The sequence below is a fragment of the Ahaetulla prasina genome, chromosome 2 (genome assembly GCF_028640845.1).
Source record: "Ahaetulla prasina isolate Xishuangbanna chromosome 2, ASM2864084v1, whole genome shotgun sequence".
In the NCBI taxonomy this organism is placed as follows: Eukaryota; Metazoa; Chordata; class Lepidosauria; order Squamata; family Colubridae; genus Ahaetulla; species Ahaetulla prasina.
The window spans coordinates 274,045,977-274,062,062 of record NC_080540.1 but is presented as its reverse complement, the minus strand read 5'-3'; the positions used below and the strand labels follow the sequence as shown (position 1 = coordinate 274,062,062).

The 16,086-nt window shown below is 33.0% G+C and overlaps 1 protein-coding gene across 1 annotated transcript in view; it reads right to left on the bottom strand.

Annotated features, from left to right (window-relative positions):
* The window catches only part of ADAMTS6 (ADAM metallopeptidase with thrombospondin type 1 motif 6), a 157,153-nt gene that overhangs the window by 39,789 nt on the left and 101,278 nt on the right, over positions 1 to 16,086 (bottom strand). Inside the window, exon 12 of the mRNA XM_058170119.1 lies at positions 6,255 to 6,362. Within this exon, the coding sequence (XP_058026102.1) occupies positions 6,255 to 6,362 (108 nt within the window). The remainder of the gene's footprint in view (positions 1 to 6,254; positions 6,363 to 16,086) is intronic.

Sequence of the window (16,086 nt, the reverse complement as noted above, 5' to 3'; positions counted from 1 at the left end):
TGCCTGCTCTTAAACAGCACATTTCTCTTTAGTGAGGATCAATATTTATTTTATATTTATTATTTTTTATATTATATTTATATTTATTATTTTTTATTAGTCTGCCCATTCTCTACATTCAAAATATTCTTTTGAAATTTGTATCTTCTTTATTATTGATTACTCTTTTTTATTATCTGTATCTTTCATAAGAATTCCTTGTATTTCTTAATATAAGCCATTAATGAAAATATTGAAGAGTACTAGAATCTGATCTGCAGCATTCCAATTGATACCTTATTCAGTGTTGATGAGGAAATGTTGAAGAGTATAATTCAAACTAGATGTAGACCCTCTCAAATCAATATGATATTTTTCCTGTATCTGTCTTGTTTGATAGAATGTCCTCAAATACTTTATCAATTGTGTTCCTGAAATTAAAATAGGTCTACAGCACTTCCACAACCTACTAAAGAAGTTAGCTAATGGAAAAATGAAATAAAATTAATATTTCAAAATCTGATCTTAATGCATTCATTTTTGTTTTAATTTATTTGTCGAGTACGTATTAGATAATATGTATAAGTATAAGCATGAATTGAATACATAAAATGAATACAATTAAAGGGAACATTAGGACAGGGACAGTAGGCACACTGGTGTTCTTATGCATGCCCCTTACAGACCCAACATTCATGTTGACTTTGTGTAAATATTAAAAGTTCTCCAACATGGTAACAGATGGGTCACCTTATGTAATGATCCAGAAACTTCTGAGATGTCAGATCACAATGTCTGATCAATCATTTTCCCCCCTTTTTTTCTTTTTTTTCAAAGATTGGAACAATATTTGCTTTGCCTTCCTTTCATTGCCTGACAATTGAAAAGTTTTCAGGATTCATCATTATTTGCAACTGATTCAATAGTAATCAAAGACTAGTTCAAATCAGATTTTGTTCTACTGCTGTATTAGCAGAGAATGCTGATCAAAACCACAAGTATGATCTCATATTCAAAGCAAAAGTAAAATTGTCATACTACGGCATTGCTGAATAATATTTGGCTAACATCCTATGGTTGCTTTGGCTAAGAGGAACCAAGTGTCAGAGAAGAGGGAAACAAATTACACATTTAACAATATTTCTGAAATATGGTATCAAAAAACACTAAATAATACCAGTCCAAATCTTTGGATCAAGTAATACACTCTCCTTTTTAAATAATGCATCAAATCAACCCATTTTAAAAAGATGTACATTTCAATCAAATGAGCACCATAATAACTTAGAAGTACAGGAGGGGAAATCTTCAAATATCTATATATACACAATGCCCATTCTTAATCCTCGGACTAATCCTTAATAGTTGTTTCTTTTCTACTTATAATTATGTGATGTGAGAACATCCAGCTCTCTTTGATTCCCTGAAGGGTGATAAGGATTAATATATACCTAGTTTTGCTCTCTAGTCTCAGGACTATCACTAATTGAAGATGAATGTATTTTTTCCCAAATTGATCTTGATTTTGCTAAAGTAAGTTTAAACTGTCTGGTTCACAAGCGTGGTCAAATGCTTGGTATCTTTATTAAGTGATTTGAATTTAATTCAAGACAAATAAAGTAAGAATAATCAGAAAACTGTGGGATTCTGGGATGGAATTAGCTATCTCCAATGACTCATATTTAAGCAACTGGCTCTAAATGGAAATGTGTCATAGGATGTATAGAATAATGAGGTAACTCAGATTGCTCTTTTGTTAGTTGAATTAAGTCAGAAAAATATATACAGTGTTAGCACAGAAGATGTATTCATTTCTTATACTATTGCAATTAATCTTTTTTTCTTTAATAACTAAGCTACAACTTATCTGCTTGAATTTGTTTCAACTTTGAGAGAAGTATCTAGTACTCCAGTCTCTGTCCTGGGTCCCTTTGCTGTACAACATTATCAATGACTTGAATGAAAGAGTTGAGGGAACACTTAAACATTTTGCAGATTACACCAAGTTGGGAGAGTGACTAACACTTTAGATGAAAGAAAAAAGATTCATACAAGTCCAGACAGACTGAAATGAATATGATGAAATTTAAATCTCCAGGGGAAATGTAAACTTCTGCATTTTTGTAGGAAAAATGTAAGTCACAAGGATAGGATGAGATAAGCCAGGTTTGGCAGTATTTCACATAAAAGGATCTGGGTTTCCTTGTTAATCATAAATTAAACATGAGCCAGTATTATGATGCAACCAGTAAAAAGACAAGTGATATCTGGGGGTCATTAATAAGAGAACAGAATTCAGTTCATAGACAATAATTGTTCTGCTCTAGTCTACCCTGCACAGACTCCATTTGGAAAACTCCGTGTCCAGTTAAGCCTATCTTCCATCATGATCTGTTAAACAACTAATTTTATGAAAAAAGGAGTTGAATTTAATCTGACATAATTTGCTCATGACAAATTTTTGTTTGCTCTTGTTAACTGTTGCATTCCTATCCAAGTACTTATAAATATGCTGCTTAATGATCTGTTTGGGGACCTTGCTCAACTGACAGGTCTTTACTTTCCCAAGTTGTTGTCCTTCTCTTTTTCGAAGATAGGGATAATATTTGCTTTCCTTCAATCCCCTGGGATTTTGCCAGTTCGCCAGGAATTTTCAAAGATTACCCTTGGTGATTTACAATAATCTCCATTAGTTTCTTCAGTAACCTATTCATTCAAATTAGCTAAGTAATCTTTTACCTTTTCCTTGTCTATCCTGAGCTGCAGCTCTTCCTTCCATTAGGGGCACAATGATGGCCAGCTAAGGCTTCCTTTCTCTTCTGAGAGAAAACAGATGTAGAATATAAGTTAAGACATTCTGCCTTACTGCCATCACTGTTACTAGTTTACTCTTGCTACTATATAGACTTCCTCCCTTTTCTTTTATTCTTGACATATCTGAAAAGTGTTTTTTGTTTTTCTGGGCATTTCTCACAAGCTTCAGCTCTTTCCTCATTAGGCTTTCTATCACAATCTACAATTTCTGGCAACTGGTTTATATCATTTTTCTTGCTATACTGCCTGCCTTCATTTCTTATATATATCCTTGTTTCCTTTTATCGTTTTAGGAAGTTTTGTGTATATCTCCATTGTTCTCTTTAAATATACTCCATTTTTTTCCTCTTAGTACAAATTGTTTGAAGTGTACCATCAGCATCTTGCTTTGCTCTTTTGAATCCAAATACATAGCTGCTCCCCTATAAATTTATGGATAACATGCTCACTTTGTCCCAAGGTTCAAGGCACCCTCACTTTTTCAACCATTAGGTTATTTCTTCCATCATCAGAAGAAATTTCAAATGAAATTTTCAACAATATTTTCAAAGTTTTCTCACAGTGTCATTTATTCCCATGTACATCTTTAGAAAGTATGGGTCACTGGAGAATAACATACTACCTGCAGTGTCATACCAGGTCTGTGTATTGTAGTCTCAAACTGTCTAAACAGGGAATAACATGTCACAACATATTTTTCCCAAAGTTGTTCTTGGTTTGTTTGGTCCACTGGGGCCCATATATTTTCCATCTTGTTCCATGAAGCCAGAATTGGTGGGGCATGCTCAGGTAGTCATGAAGTGTCTCCAAGAGCAGTAGTTGAATATCAATAGTTGAATTCCAGTATTATCAAATGCCTTTGGAACTTGCTTCTTTGGGCTATAGTGTACTTCCACCAGTCTTCTTTTTTATGTTTTCTGGTATTTTCCTTCTCTGCCTTTCTTGAGGAGCTTTACATCTCCTCAGAAGATGTCCACAAATTTATCAATTTCCATGATGTGTTTCAATTAAAAAGTAATTAAGACCTTTTACTTTCTCCTCTAATAAGGACACAAGTTTGTACTTTCAGAATATGTCATTCTGGGATTTCTTCAAGCAGTACATACCTTGAAGAATCATCACTAACCTTCCTTTGCTCTCTGTGTTGATTGGTAATTGGCAATTTCTTGCATAATTCCACATAAAACTCCCCAATTTGCTAATTCAGGGATCTTCTTCTCTGAGGAACTGGTTTCCTTATATGTCCTCTGAAACGTCTTCAACTAGGTCAACAGCAAATAATCTCCAGTCACACACAGCCAGCAGCAGCAGTCAGTCAGCCAGCCATTGTAGAGAAAAAGGAAGATGCATATATACAAGCCCCTTTTGCCTAGGCAATGGAGGTTAGATATGTCCATCAAGTTCATCTTCCTTGCTCAATAGAGTGGTCTCTATTTCCTTGGTTCTTCAGTTTTCTTTTTCCCCTTCCCCTCTTTCCTTTGTCTTGAATTCCTACCCAAAATTCTCTTGTTTTTTTTTTATTTTACATTCATTCAGTGACTTAACGAACATTATCTTCTTCAGCATGGTAGGAAATAATTATTTTTATTTAGTTAACTATATAACTAATCTGAAAGAACAATATCATCTTTGAAACTAGACTCCTTTTAAAAATCTGAAAACGTATTATAATATTTTAACAAAGTCCCAGAATTGCCCTTGCACACATAAATTTCCTAAAGTCTAGGCATGAGAAAATGCTAGCAACTTACTCTCACTCATGTGTTACAAGTATTATATAACACAGAAACACCATAAAGTCAGGATTGTCTTGCTCAGCTTTTCATTTGAACATGTACCACAAGTTAATCATATAACAATAGAATATATAAATTTGACAAAACCCTCATATGAGAGTGAATAACATTTCTTCATATAATAGTTGAGATTTTCTCACTGGAGTCTACGATTATATCATGTATAGGTATTCTGGTTTTTACCTCATCTGAATTGAACATACAAAGCATGCTTTTTAATGAATAGATGTCATTGCACATATTTGTTCCACAAGAGACCAACAGAATCTGTATACTGAGAACACTTCCATCTTTGTAGAAGTTTGACATTCTACTCTTTTGAATGAATGGATGTTTACACAAATGCTTTAAAGGAAACTGAGTGCTTTAGCTCACTTCTGCAAATATGTGGAGAGCAAATATCAAGTAATAGTTCTGGATTCTCTAAGATTTTCCTCATATTATTTAGAAACAAATATTCTAACCTACTCAAACCTGCCAACATTCCCTCCACTTACTTAGAAAAAATAAGCAACACTCAAGAAAGCCTGAGGCATTTAAAAACATTTAGAGAAAAACTGCAAAATTGCGAGAGTCAAATTTATAACAAGATGTATTGCTGTTAAGAAGTATAACCAACTAACAAAATCAGAAATGCATTTCATGCCTTACTACTACCAGAGTAGTTGAAATTTGTATATGCATAATAAACAGGAATACACTACACAAGAAAAATATCTAACTGAATGGAAAAAATGGATTGAATATACGCAAAATAGATATCAGATTAAGAGATATCAGATTGTCTTTGAATGATTAGGATGTACTTATCTCTGATTTGTAGGATGTACAAATACCTGATTCGTATTAGGTATTATTTGTACCTAATTCTCAAGTTAGGATTTGAGAAGAAGGGGAGGATTATAATTTGTGTTAGGGAAAATTTAGCGTATGATTGTTTTTGGTGGGGTTTTTTTTTTTTTGAACTAAACCTTGTGTTTGTTCTGGAAAGTCGAGTGGGGGGGAGGAGGGGAGGGAGGAGGAGGGGAGGAGGGGAGGAGGGGAGGAGGGGGAAAGGGGTAAAATTTCTGTAAAAACTTTTTCAATAAAAAAAAACAGGAACACAGTGTTGTTACGAAGGGCTAGCAGTCACTGCATTTCAAAACATCCGTTTGATACCTTCCTCTGCATACATTTCTATTCATTTTCTTCAATAAATTCAATAGGAATTTGAGGATTTTCAAAGTTCTGTTAGAGAAAAATGTGACGTTTGTGTGTCTGTGTATGTTTTGCTATTTAATTAAATACCAAGGATGTTTTACAAGGGAGAGAAATTGTTCTGGACCATTTCATTTGAATTACTTAATTTTTTTCACAGCATCTCACATATTGGAAGAGCATTGTAACAGGATTATGCTTTCAGAACAAAAGCATGGAAAGAAGCCACAGCTGAGAATTTTTAGATAGTATTATCTGTTTAATAAATCACATAATGAGACCACATCAGAAAAAATAATAATAAAGAACTGTTTAAGATATATATAATTATAAGTGAATTAAAATGAACATTCCATTTTGTTGATGCTCTGTTTAAGCTTATAATTTCTTACATAACATTTAATAATCCTCTTTGCTCTTCTGAAACTTTCTGTGCCCTGAAGAAAATTAAGATACATTTAAACTTACCCCCTTTTCAATGCTCCCAGTTTGGCAAAGAGTACCCTCAGCTGCTGGAATACTGTTGGTAACACAGCGATTACTTTTGCTGAGACACCAAAGCTCTCTACACACTTCCTGGGAAAGAAGGCAGAAGCAAGTTGTTCAGAATAACTGAATAATAATGCTCCTTAAAATATACTTGTGTTGAAAGTCCAAGATAGTGTTCTAGATGCATATAAAAAAGAAAAGAAAAACAAATTGAAATGAATTTTAGAATATTTATTAGAATGGAATAACTCACATTAAAAAAACAAGTTATATTTTTCTGTATTCTCACATAATAAAATTGTGGAATCATTCCCCATAAGCCTAATTAGTAGTGCTGTACATTTCTTTTTAGCCATCTGCAGAAAATCCATCACAGAATAATGTCATAGTGTAAATTTCTCATTCATCACACACAAATCCCAAAATTGGTTGTGTGAATTAGCCCTGGATCTACAATATTCTACAAACAAAATATAATATTATGAACATAAATCTTCAAGTGTGTATAGAAATAACTTTTCTTCTAGGGAATTATTTGCATGATTCACCATAGGTCTCTTGTAGGAACAGGAAACTTTCAGGTCTAGAATAATTAATTGCCAATGGCATTGAATATTGCTTGTCAAACAATAACTTTATTTTTTTTACTATATTACATGTAGAAACCACAAACAATTTCTTAGGCAGGCAGAGCCACTTCATCCTTTCTCTAAAGGTGAGATTCAAATCAATCTTATTTCACTGAATAGGGATTATTTTTAGCCTCACAAAATGAAGAACATTCTTTCATTCTTCTGGATACAAATCTTCTTAATTCATCATCCCTAAGTATAATAGGATACTTGGGAAACCCAGCTCTACATAAAGGAAATGAAGTAATCCACATAACAGTTTTGAAGACAGAAAAACATTCTGCAAGATTCATATCTGGTCAGAATCATTCTTACTGACCATTTCCTGCAAATTTTCCCAACAAATTTAAAAGTACTTCAGAATCTTGGTGCACTAGTAAATCGGGGAAAAAAGCCATTTTCTATTGTGGAGATTCACTATTTATTATTTCACTTTCAGCAATAAAGTTTTGGGTAAAAACTACTGTGACACCTTTTTAGCATGATGAGTGAAACTGGAATAGCAACTCTTCTATTCACTTCAATCCTAATTTATTCACACAGAATTCAGAGAATCAAAAAGTATCCAACAATATACAGCAACATCAATGGTTCCTAACTAGAGATACCCTGTTACAATTATTTGCAGCCTCTCCCAAGAGGGCACCTCCTCTTGGATGGTATAAAGTGGTGGTGAGATAGTACCATTTATAGGAAGACCACCCAGGAGATTGTCTGCCTCTTCTTGCTCAAGGTAATCTCCAGAAAAGATAAATAAAGCAATGTATGATGAGGGGGAGGAGGCTGAGGTGGGAAGTAGGCCTTTAGTTTGCAGGGAACCTGCAGGGGTTAGGCATAGGTCCAAGGATTCCAGCAGAATGGGAAAACGGGGAAGGTGAGGAGGGCTGTTACAGCATCCCTGCGGTTAGCCATAAGAGCTGGATTTTGCCAAGTGCCAGGATTTTGTTCACGTGACCACAGGGTGCTGCAGTGGCCATAACTTCAAATACAGGTCATAATTCCCTCCGTTCAGTGCCACTGTAATTTTGAACAGTCACTGTATTAACTATTGTAAATTAAGGACAACCAAACATACTTTTCAGCTTGTTTATATCATATTGACTGTTTATTCATTAAATTCAGCATGATGCGCTGGATTTATTTAAAACCTTCCACTGAATATTTTAAATGAATCTATTCATTTTATTCAGTGCAAATTCAGTGCAAATAAAAGAGGCAATCATGATTAAAGCATACGTCTTCACGGTCTAATTTGTGTCATTAAAAGGAAAATGGGGATATCATTATGTCCTGACTCTCAAGCTAGTACTATCACTGATATCACTTTTGGATAATGTGACTGAGGAGAGGTACAATTAACACTCATAATGGAAATATATATGGTAACTTACCGCATAATATACAATTGCTGATAATTATTACACAAATGTTATATGGCCTTACGTCTAAGCCTATTAATTTGTAGCAAGTGATAAATTAGTGCAGCACTCCCAATTACAGCACAATCTAATTCAGGCTGAGTTAAATCTTGTATTTCCTACCAATTCAAAGGGCAATACTGTAGTCAAGGCAAGTGAGGTTCAAAGGATAAAGTAGAAATATGGTCAGTATGAAACAACAGATTAAGGATTCCAGCAGTCAAGTGCAATACAGTTTGATGCTCATGAGGCTTTAATGGAAAGCTTTTTTCCTGCACGTCATAGCATTTGAATGACATCTTAAATGGATATGATCTCAGCTTTTGACCAAACATAGACAGCGTCTTATCAGCCCTAATTACTGAGACTGAAACTTCAAGATCACATATTATTTATGACCTATTCTGTTTACCCTATGAGATTCTCCTTGCAGATAGTGGATGCTTCCTTTCTGTGTTCTTGCCTCCTATCTGAACTCAGTTATGTTTTTATAGGGTAGATGGTTCAGTATCACATTCAAAATCAGAATTTGTGGGAATTGGGAATGAAGTAATGGTATCTGAATAAGCCTTTCATTGAGGTGAAAATTCAGTCCATTTCTATTAGCATGCTGTTAACAGTGATCATGGAGCAGGTATTTGTTGTATCAGTTTGAAACTAATATAGAAATCTTTCTGTATTCATTTTTTCCATTGTTTTTGACAGCATAGGCTAAATCATTACATAATATTCCAAAAATTGGTCCTATATCGGATATTTAAACTATCACTATAGAAATGTTATTATATGTGATGGATATGACTTGGATATGACTTTCAGGTTAACCAAGTCATGGATATGACTTGGTTAACCTGAAAAACAAGAATTGTATACAACACACATTGAAGGTGCTAAGGATTGCAGAAAATGATATATTTAACAACATTGCCATTTTGGTTTTTAATTAATGTTAGAAACAAGATAATTTCTGGCAAAGCATCCACCCATCTTTGTTTCTGCTGATGCACTCAAAATATTTTCTACATCATCATATACTCTGGTGCATCAGAAAATAAGGAGATAATTGGAAAAGACACTCAATTTATTAACATTTTTGCTATTCTTGAAGATATTAGACAGTATATTTCCTTGTTGCTAACAATTAGGCAGCCTAATCAAAGCATTTTATGTAGTCTAGACATCATGTCTCACTAAGTTCTTTTTCAATACTCCAGCACTATATTTATGCATAGGACATAGCTGAATATTATGCATATTTATTCATATGACAGTAATTATTTAAAAACAGTAGCTAATTGAATGTAAATATGTATAAAATAAATTTAATTATTTTATGACAGTTTGATGTAGAGGTTATGGTATCAGACTAGAAACCAGGAGACCAGGAATTCTAGTACCACCTCACGCACAAAGCCAGCTGGGTGATCCTGGGGCCAGTCACTTTCTCTCAGTCCTAGGAAGGAGGCAATGGAAAACCATTTCTGAAACTTCATGCCAAGGAAATTGAGAATCAAACAAGATTGAACGGAAGAAAAAACAATCTATATCTACTTTCCAAAACAAAAATTTCTCTCTTTTCTATCTCATCTATCTAGGAAAATGGATGAGATTTAAGCCTGCATGGAACAGAAGGGAGCTGCATCCTGCTTCATCTGAATCATTTAGGCTTGCCCAAATAACTTAACTTGCAAGTTGGATAGCACAGATTGAATCTTTTCACTTAAAAGCCTTCAGTTCTCATTTGTTACCATCTTGCCACTTGCAGTTGCTTGCATTTGCAAATTGGTCTGTGAACATACCTATAATTACAAATGAGGAAATTCACTATATTCTATAATAATGTTTCTTGTTGTTTTTTTATGACTGCAAAATTCATAATAAATAAAAGATATAAAAATATTTCAGAATTTCTGATGAAAATACTAAAGAATTTCTGTTGAAAAAGCTGATATTTGGTATCAAAATATCGAGAACTATGGTACATGTTCAACTAGGCAATACCAGTACTATTGATTGGTTACTTACTATATTAAAGTAATGTTTGCTCATAAAAGCACCTATGTAACTTGTAAGACTTTAATTGTCAAATGTTAGCATCCAATCATATTTCTTGCATTGTCTGAAATATATTTGATTAAAAAGACCAGTAATTACAGCTATTTCATTTTTCCAATTGTCTTACTATTGGCAAACTGTGGCTGCAGATACCAAAATATGAATTGTTGAAATAGAATTCAGTTAAAATAATTACTTTCAGATTTCAAATTAGTGCTATTATTTCTCAGGATGGTAGTTCTTGAGAAAATAGACTAGATAGAGATGTTTAATAATCTGCTCAGGAAGTCAATCAGATTTTAAAACATTTATCAGGTTTTTTTACTACTCTAATAAATTATATTTTGTATTAGTTTAATCTGCATATAAGAAGAGTAATTACATTATATTGTTATATTAAATAAAAGGGGATTTTATTTAAGGACATAAGAAAAGAGAATTCTTGCTAAGAGATATTTTAGCTTTTAAATCCAAATAAGTAATACTACTACTACTACTAAGTAAACAATACTACAAATATCCTAAAAATTCAATTCAATTGAAATCAATATTAAATATTACATTTATTCCATTTGATATCTGATTTTAGAAAAACAAAAAGTTTAAAAATGCATATTTACATTTCACAGATAAAAATAAACATTAAAATATTTATTATTATATGCAACTTTTAATATATGTGTTTTGGGTTTTCTTTAATTGGTAAGAGAAATACAGGATAATCAAATATCTTATTGCCTTGTGTGAGATAATAAAGCATTACCTGTTTTTATTTTAGCTATTACAATAATTTTAACAACTAAATTGTTGCTCTTAAATACATGTAAGATATAATTCTAGATACTATAACTTCAAGTGGTCATTAAGTAACCAGTCATAAATCGAGGACTCTCTGTAGAATAGGAAGCTTGCCTTCATATTTAAATCATTCAATAGGATTTTTTGTCTGCAAATTATTTATACAATTTGCATTGTAACATATGCTTAGATTAACAATAAATTATTTATTAAATTTGTATCTCAATTATATACTTTCATTCACTAATATACTAGCTAGATTTCTTTCAAAACAAGATTTAAAAGGATACTTTTGTGCTGACTTTGCCACAGATATATTGCATTGCATTATTAAAGACATAACATTCTTGAATAGTTCTTTCTCACCTTTTCCAGATATTTTTTTAAATAATGTATTTGCTTGTTAAGTCATATAAACATTCAGTTCTAAAACATTTGGAAGCATGAAGATGAATTTAAGGATTACTTCAAACATCCTGATTCACCATTTCTGTTTTCCCTGACCTTAGATCTGAAAATTATCTAGCTGCTTTTTATGTAATGATAAGTGGAATAACCATGGGAAACAGGGAGAAGAGACACAGCCAAAAGGTCAAATAAAAGGCAACTCAGTCTGCAATAGGAATGCAGGCAGAATAAGTAAGCATCTCAGAAGTAACCCTCCCAGGTTTCTTAGGCTGTAAAAGGAGGGGGAGAAATGTACTTTCAGACTTGCAAGATTGGTGTCAGTCTTGCAAGGTAGACCAGACAGGAAACACGGCCAGTTGAGCGAATTCTACTTTATAAAATCTTATAACTGGAGAAGGTTCTTTCTCAGCTGTTTGTCCTGCTCTTATTCCTGGTGTGGACTAAATTGCCTTTTATTTCATTGTTCACTTGGCCAATTTCTTCTTGCCATCTCCCAAAGTCATTTCCATATACCATTACATTTTATACAGTAATTAGTTTTTAAATCTTTTGAATTTGTACTGAGGCATCTTGAGCATGCTGTAGATGGAAAAGTAGGACACAAATTAAAATAATAAAATAATAATAAAGAAATAAAAAGAATCTTGCCTTAAAATGTGCAATTCAAAAATATTACCTTCTATATTTATATTCTGAGTATAAAGCTTTTTTAAAAAAAAATCTAAATAAATCTATTAAAAATCATGTATCAGTAAAAAACCTTCCAAATATTCTTTGGAAAATCTCTTCAGAGTGAGTTGGGTTCCATTTCTGTAAGCCTTGTTAGAATTTCAGGAAACAAAACTAATATTTTTCTAGGATATTTTGTGTCAACAAAAAGGCTATTCCAACATGAATGAAATTATCAGTTAGTCATCTATAAATAGAACAAATTTGTGTTTTACATTATCACTGAGTTGACAACTCTTGATCATGACTAATTCATTGTTCAGTAGATATTGTAAGAATATTATAGAATAATTAACTGGAAGAAAAATGTAAGTCAGAATTCATTAAATAGTACTAAGAATATATATTCTTTAACATATGAAACCAATATTCACTAGGATATTTTCATTTTATAGCAATATTAACAATTATATGCAATTTTTTGAGGAAAAGAAAAGTTTAGACATGTTTAAAATAGTCATTGTGATTTGTTTGTGCTTATAAATTTGTATTATTCCTAATTTTAATACCCTAAATATGATTACATATTATTGTACCATAATATGGGGCATGCATAAGAGCACCAGCATGCCTACCATTCCTGTCCTAATGTTCCCTTTGGTTGTATTCAATTTGCGTGGTTATTTCATGCTTATACTTATATATATTGTTGTGTTTGACAAAATAAATAAATAAAAAATAAAATAAAATAAATAAATTGTACCAATAACAATTCAATAGGACTTAATTTAATAATGTATTATGGAAATAATCTGAGTAGCCTAGAAAGATGAGACCCAGAATGAAAATGATCAAGAAAGCTTACATTTTCAAATTAAAATTCTGATTCACTACTGCCATTCTAAGTAATTTTATTCTTTGTTATTTCCAATGTCTAGTAGTAATTCACTCACTGTCTTCAAATAGATTTTAATCCTATTCTCTGAGTAACTTAGTTAAAAATTGTTGTCCTGAAGAAAGCAAAATTTGAAACCTAGAAAATCAGCTTAAAATCAGAACCTGCATTTGTAAAAACAAACATATCTCTGAGAAATATGGGCAACTGTAATCAAAACATAAACTGAAGTTGTAGCCTTTCACAAGATCAAGACAAGATAGATCACAACCTGTAACGGTGTATCTTAGGGCTCCATGACTTCAGTTTGGAATTCGGAAGCTTGTATTTGCAGTAAATTAAAGAAAGCTGAACCCATCTAGAGAAAAAAAACAGCAAATCAAATTATCTTTTTGCTTTTATGTTATATATTGTGGAGCCTCTTTCCATAAGTCATGCAGTATTTTACAAGTAAGTATATTAAATAATCTCTAAAGCTCCTGCATAATATAAATAATATAACAAGACCCCTCCAGTTATTATTTGTAATAATAATGCATGCTGTATTATTTCCCATTTGTAAATTTTAGTATAAGATAAAAAGATGTACAAATTGTTTATTCACAATATTAAGAAAATAAGAAGAGAAATAAATGATAAAAACATAATATCATTGGAAAATTATTGCAGTTTACTTTTAAAATCTCTTAAAATATTCCTTCAGTATATGCTAATCTTTAATATGCTGCACCTCTTGATGAGCATTTGTTAAAACAGAGCATTAAAAAAAATACTTTGATATTATATTTCCAATTCAAAGCTGCAAAAATATCCAGCTAGTATTTTTCCACCCTCGGTTGTTTCATGCTGTTAATTGTGTTTTATATATATGAGGGTGAATATTAAAGATATATGAACCTCAGTTAGATTCAGATAAGCACCCAAAAATCACAAATCTTAATGCTCCATTTTCATAAATGCTCATTATGAAGCGATGCAGCATGTTATCAATTCATACATGCTGAAGGTTTTATAGTATCTAATTTAAAATTCCAACTATAAAGTAAATCATATTCTCATCTTATTTTCCTATATATTGGGTGCTTATCTGAACCTTAGCAAATCTGTGAATCACTCAGCTTTTCTACGCCCTGACTTATTACAACCTTCATCAACTGTCAACTAATATCTGAGACTTAGCCTGCATTATAAGCAACCAATCTTGCTATTGTAATCCAAACTGATTCAATCATTACCAAGACTCTTTTTCAGACCCTCAAATATCTATGCAGTGTATTAGAAGACCTGATTGGTCCTTTTAAAGATAGCTAAGACAGAGGCAGTAGTGTAGATTGAAGTTCTTTAGTGCAGTCCTAAAGTCCAGAGACAGGAAATAAAAGATAAATAGGAAAAACTACTAAGTATCATCAAAGAGAAATCAAGACAATATTTTAATTAATACAATAATTTTAGTAGAAATAGATTTCAAAATGGATCTATAATTGTTTGACTATGTAGAACTGACAACTTTCCCAAGGAATTGAAAGCACTACCCTAAAGCAAACAATGCAAAAAATCTAGGCCCGTGATGGCGAACCTATGGCAGGCGTACCCGAAGTGGCACATGGAGCCATGTCACCTGGCACGCGCGGCGTCGCCCTTTCCTCTTCTGGGTTTCTATGCGCATGCAATAATCAGCTGGCCTTTTTGCATGCAGCAGTGCCGAAAATTGGAAAAGCTGGTCTTCCGTTTTCCTATGTAAGCATGTGCGCTGGCCAGCTGATTGTCGCAAGTGCATGCACGCCAGAAATCTGCAACAGTAGCTAGCTGAAACCAGAAGTTCAGTAGCTGAAAACCAAAGTTCATTTTTGGGTGAGCACATGCGCCCTGGGTAGCTCCACTTCCAGGTTGTGGCCCAGACATGCGTGCACTGCCAAAAAGGTTCACCATCACTGATCCTGGCTCTCCATACAACTCAGCGGTGAAATCCGGCCGGATATATCCAGCTTGCACAAACTGGTACTGCCAGAAGTGGAAGGCTCCGCCCACCCGCTGGGACATCATTACATCCCATTTTTTTACCCTCTATGCATGCGCAGAAAAGGCACACGCACCACACTCCCAAACCAGTAGCGAAGGTAAGTGCATTTCACTGCTGATACAACTTACAGGGGAAGAGGCAAAGGAAACTTAAAGAAGGCATGTGACAATTTGTTCAGAGAGTGTGGCCTCAACTTTATTGATTACAGCTAAAATGAAATATTGGTGCAGCATCCAAACATCTGCACTATCAATTTCCCTGTTGATTGGGTCATTGATACTGGCCAAAGCCAATAAACAGTAGAGTATGAAATGAAAAAGATAGTGAGAAAAATAGATGATTACACTGGGTTTAGCAGTGAAAGACGAAAGAGAAGAGGAAGAAATAGAGAAAAATTGAGGGGGGACATCAAAAGAGTGACAACTAGAGAAAAGTGGGAAAGAAAGAAAAAGAAGGGAGAAAGAAGAAAACGAAAGAAGGGAAGAAAGGGAGGAAAATACTAAGAGAAGCGGTCTGGGACAGACTGAAAAAAAATGGTTAGAGGTAGGAGAAAAATAGACAAAAGAAAAGAAATTAAAGTAGTGATAGATTTGCTTCCTTGTCTTTCTTTTGTGTGTGTGTGGGTAGGTTAATGCATGAAATGAGGGATGATCAAAAATCCAGCAGAGGAAATTTGGAATGGTATGGTTTATTAGAATAGAATAGAATAGAATAGAATAGAATAGAATAGAATAGAATAGAATAGAATAGAATAGAATAGAATTTATTGGCCAAGTGTGATTGGACACACAAGGAATTTGTTTTGGTGCATATATTCTCAGCGTACATAAAAGAAAAAGAAAAAAAAATACCTTCATCAAGGTACAACATTTACAACAAAAATTATTAATGAAGATAATTGAATTTTAAGATGCAA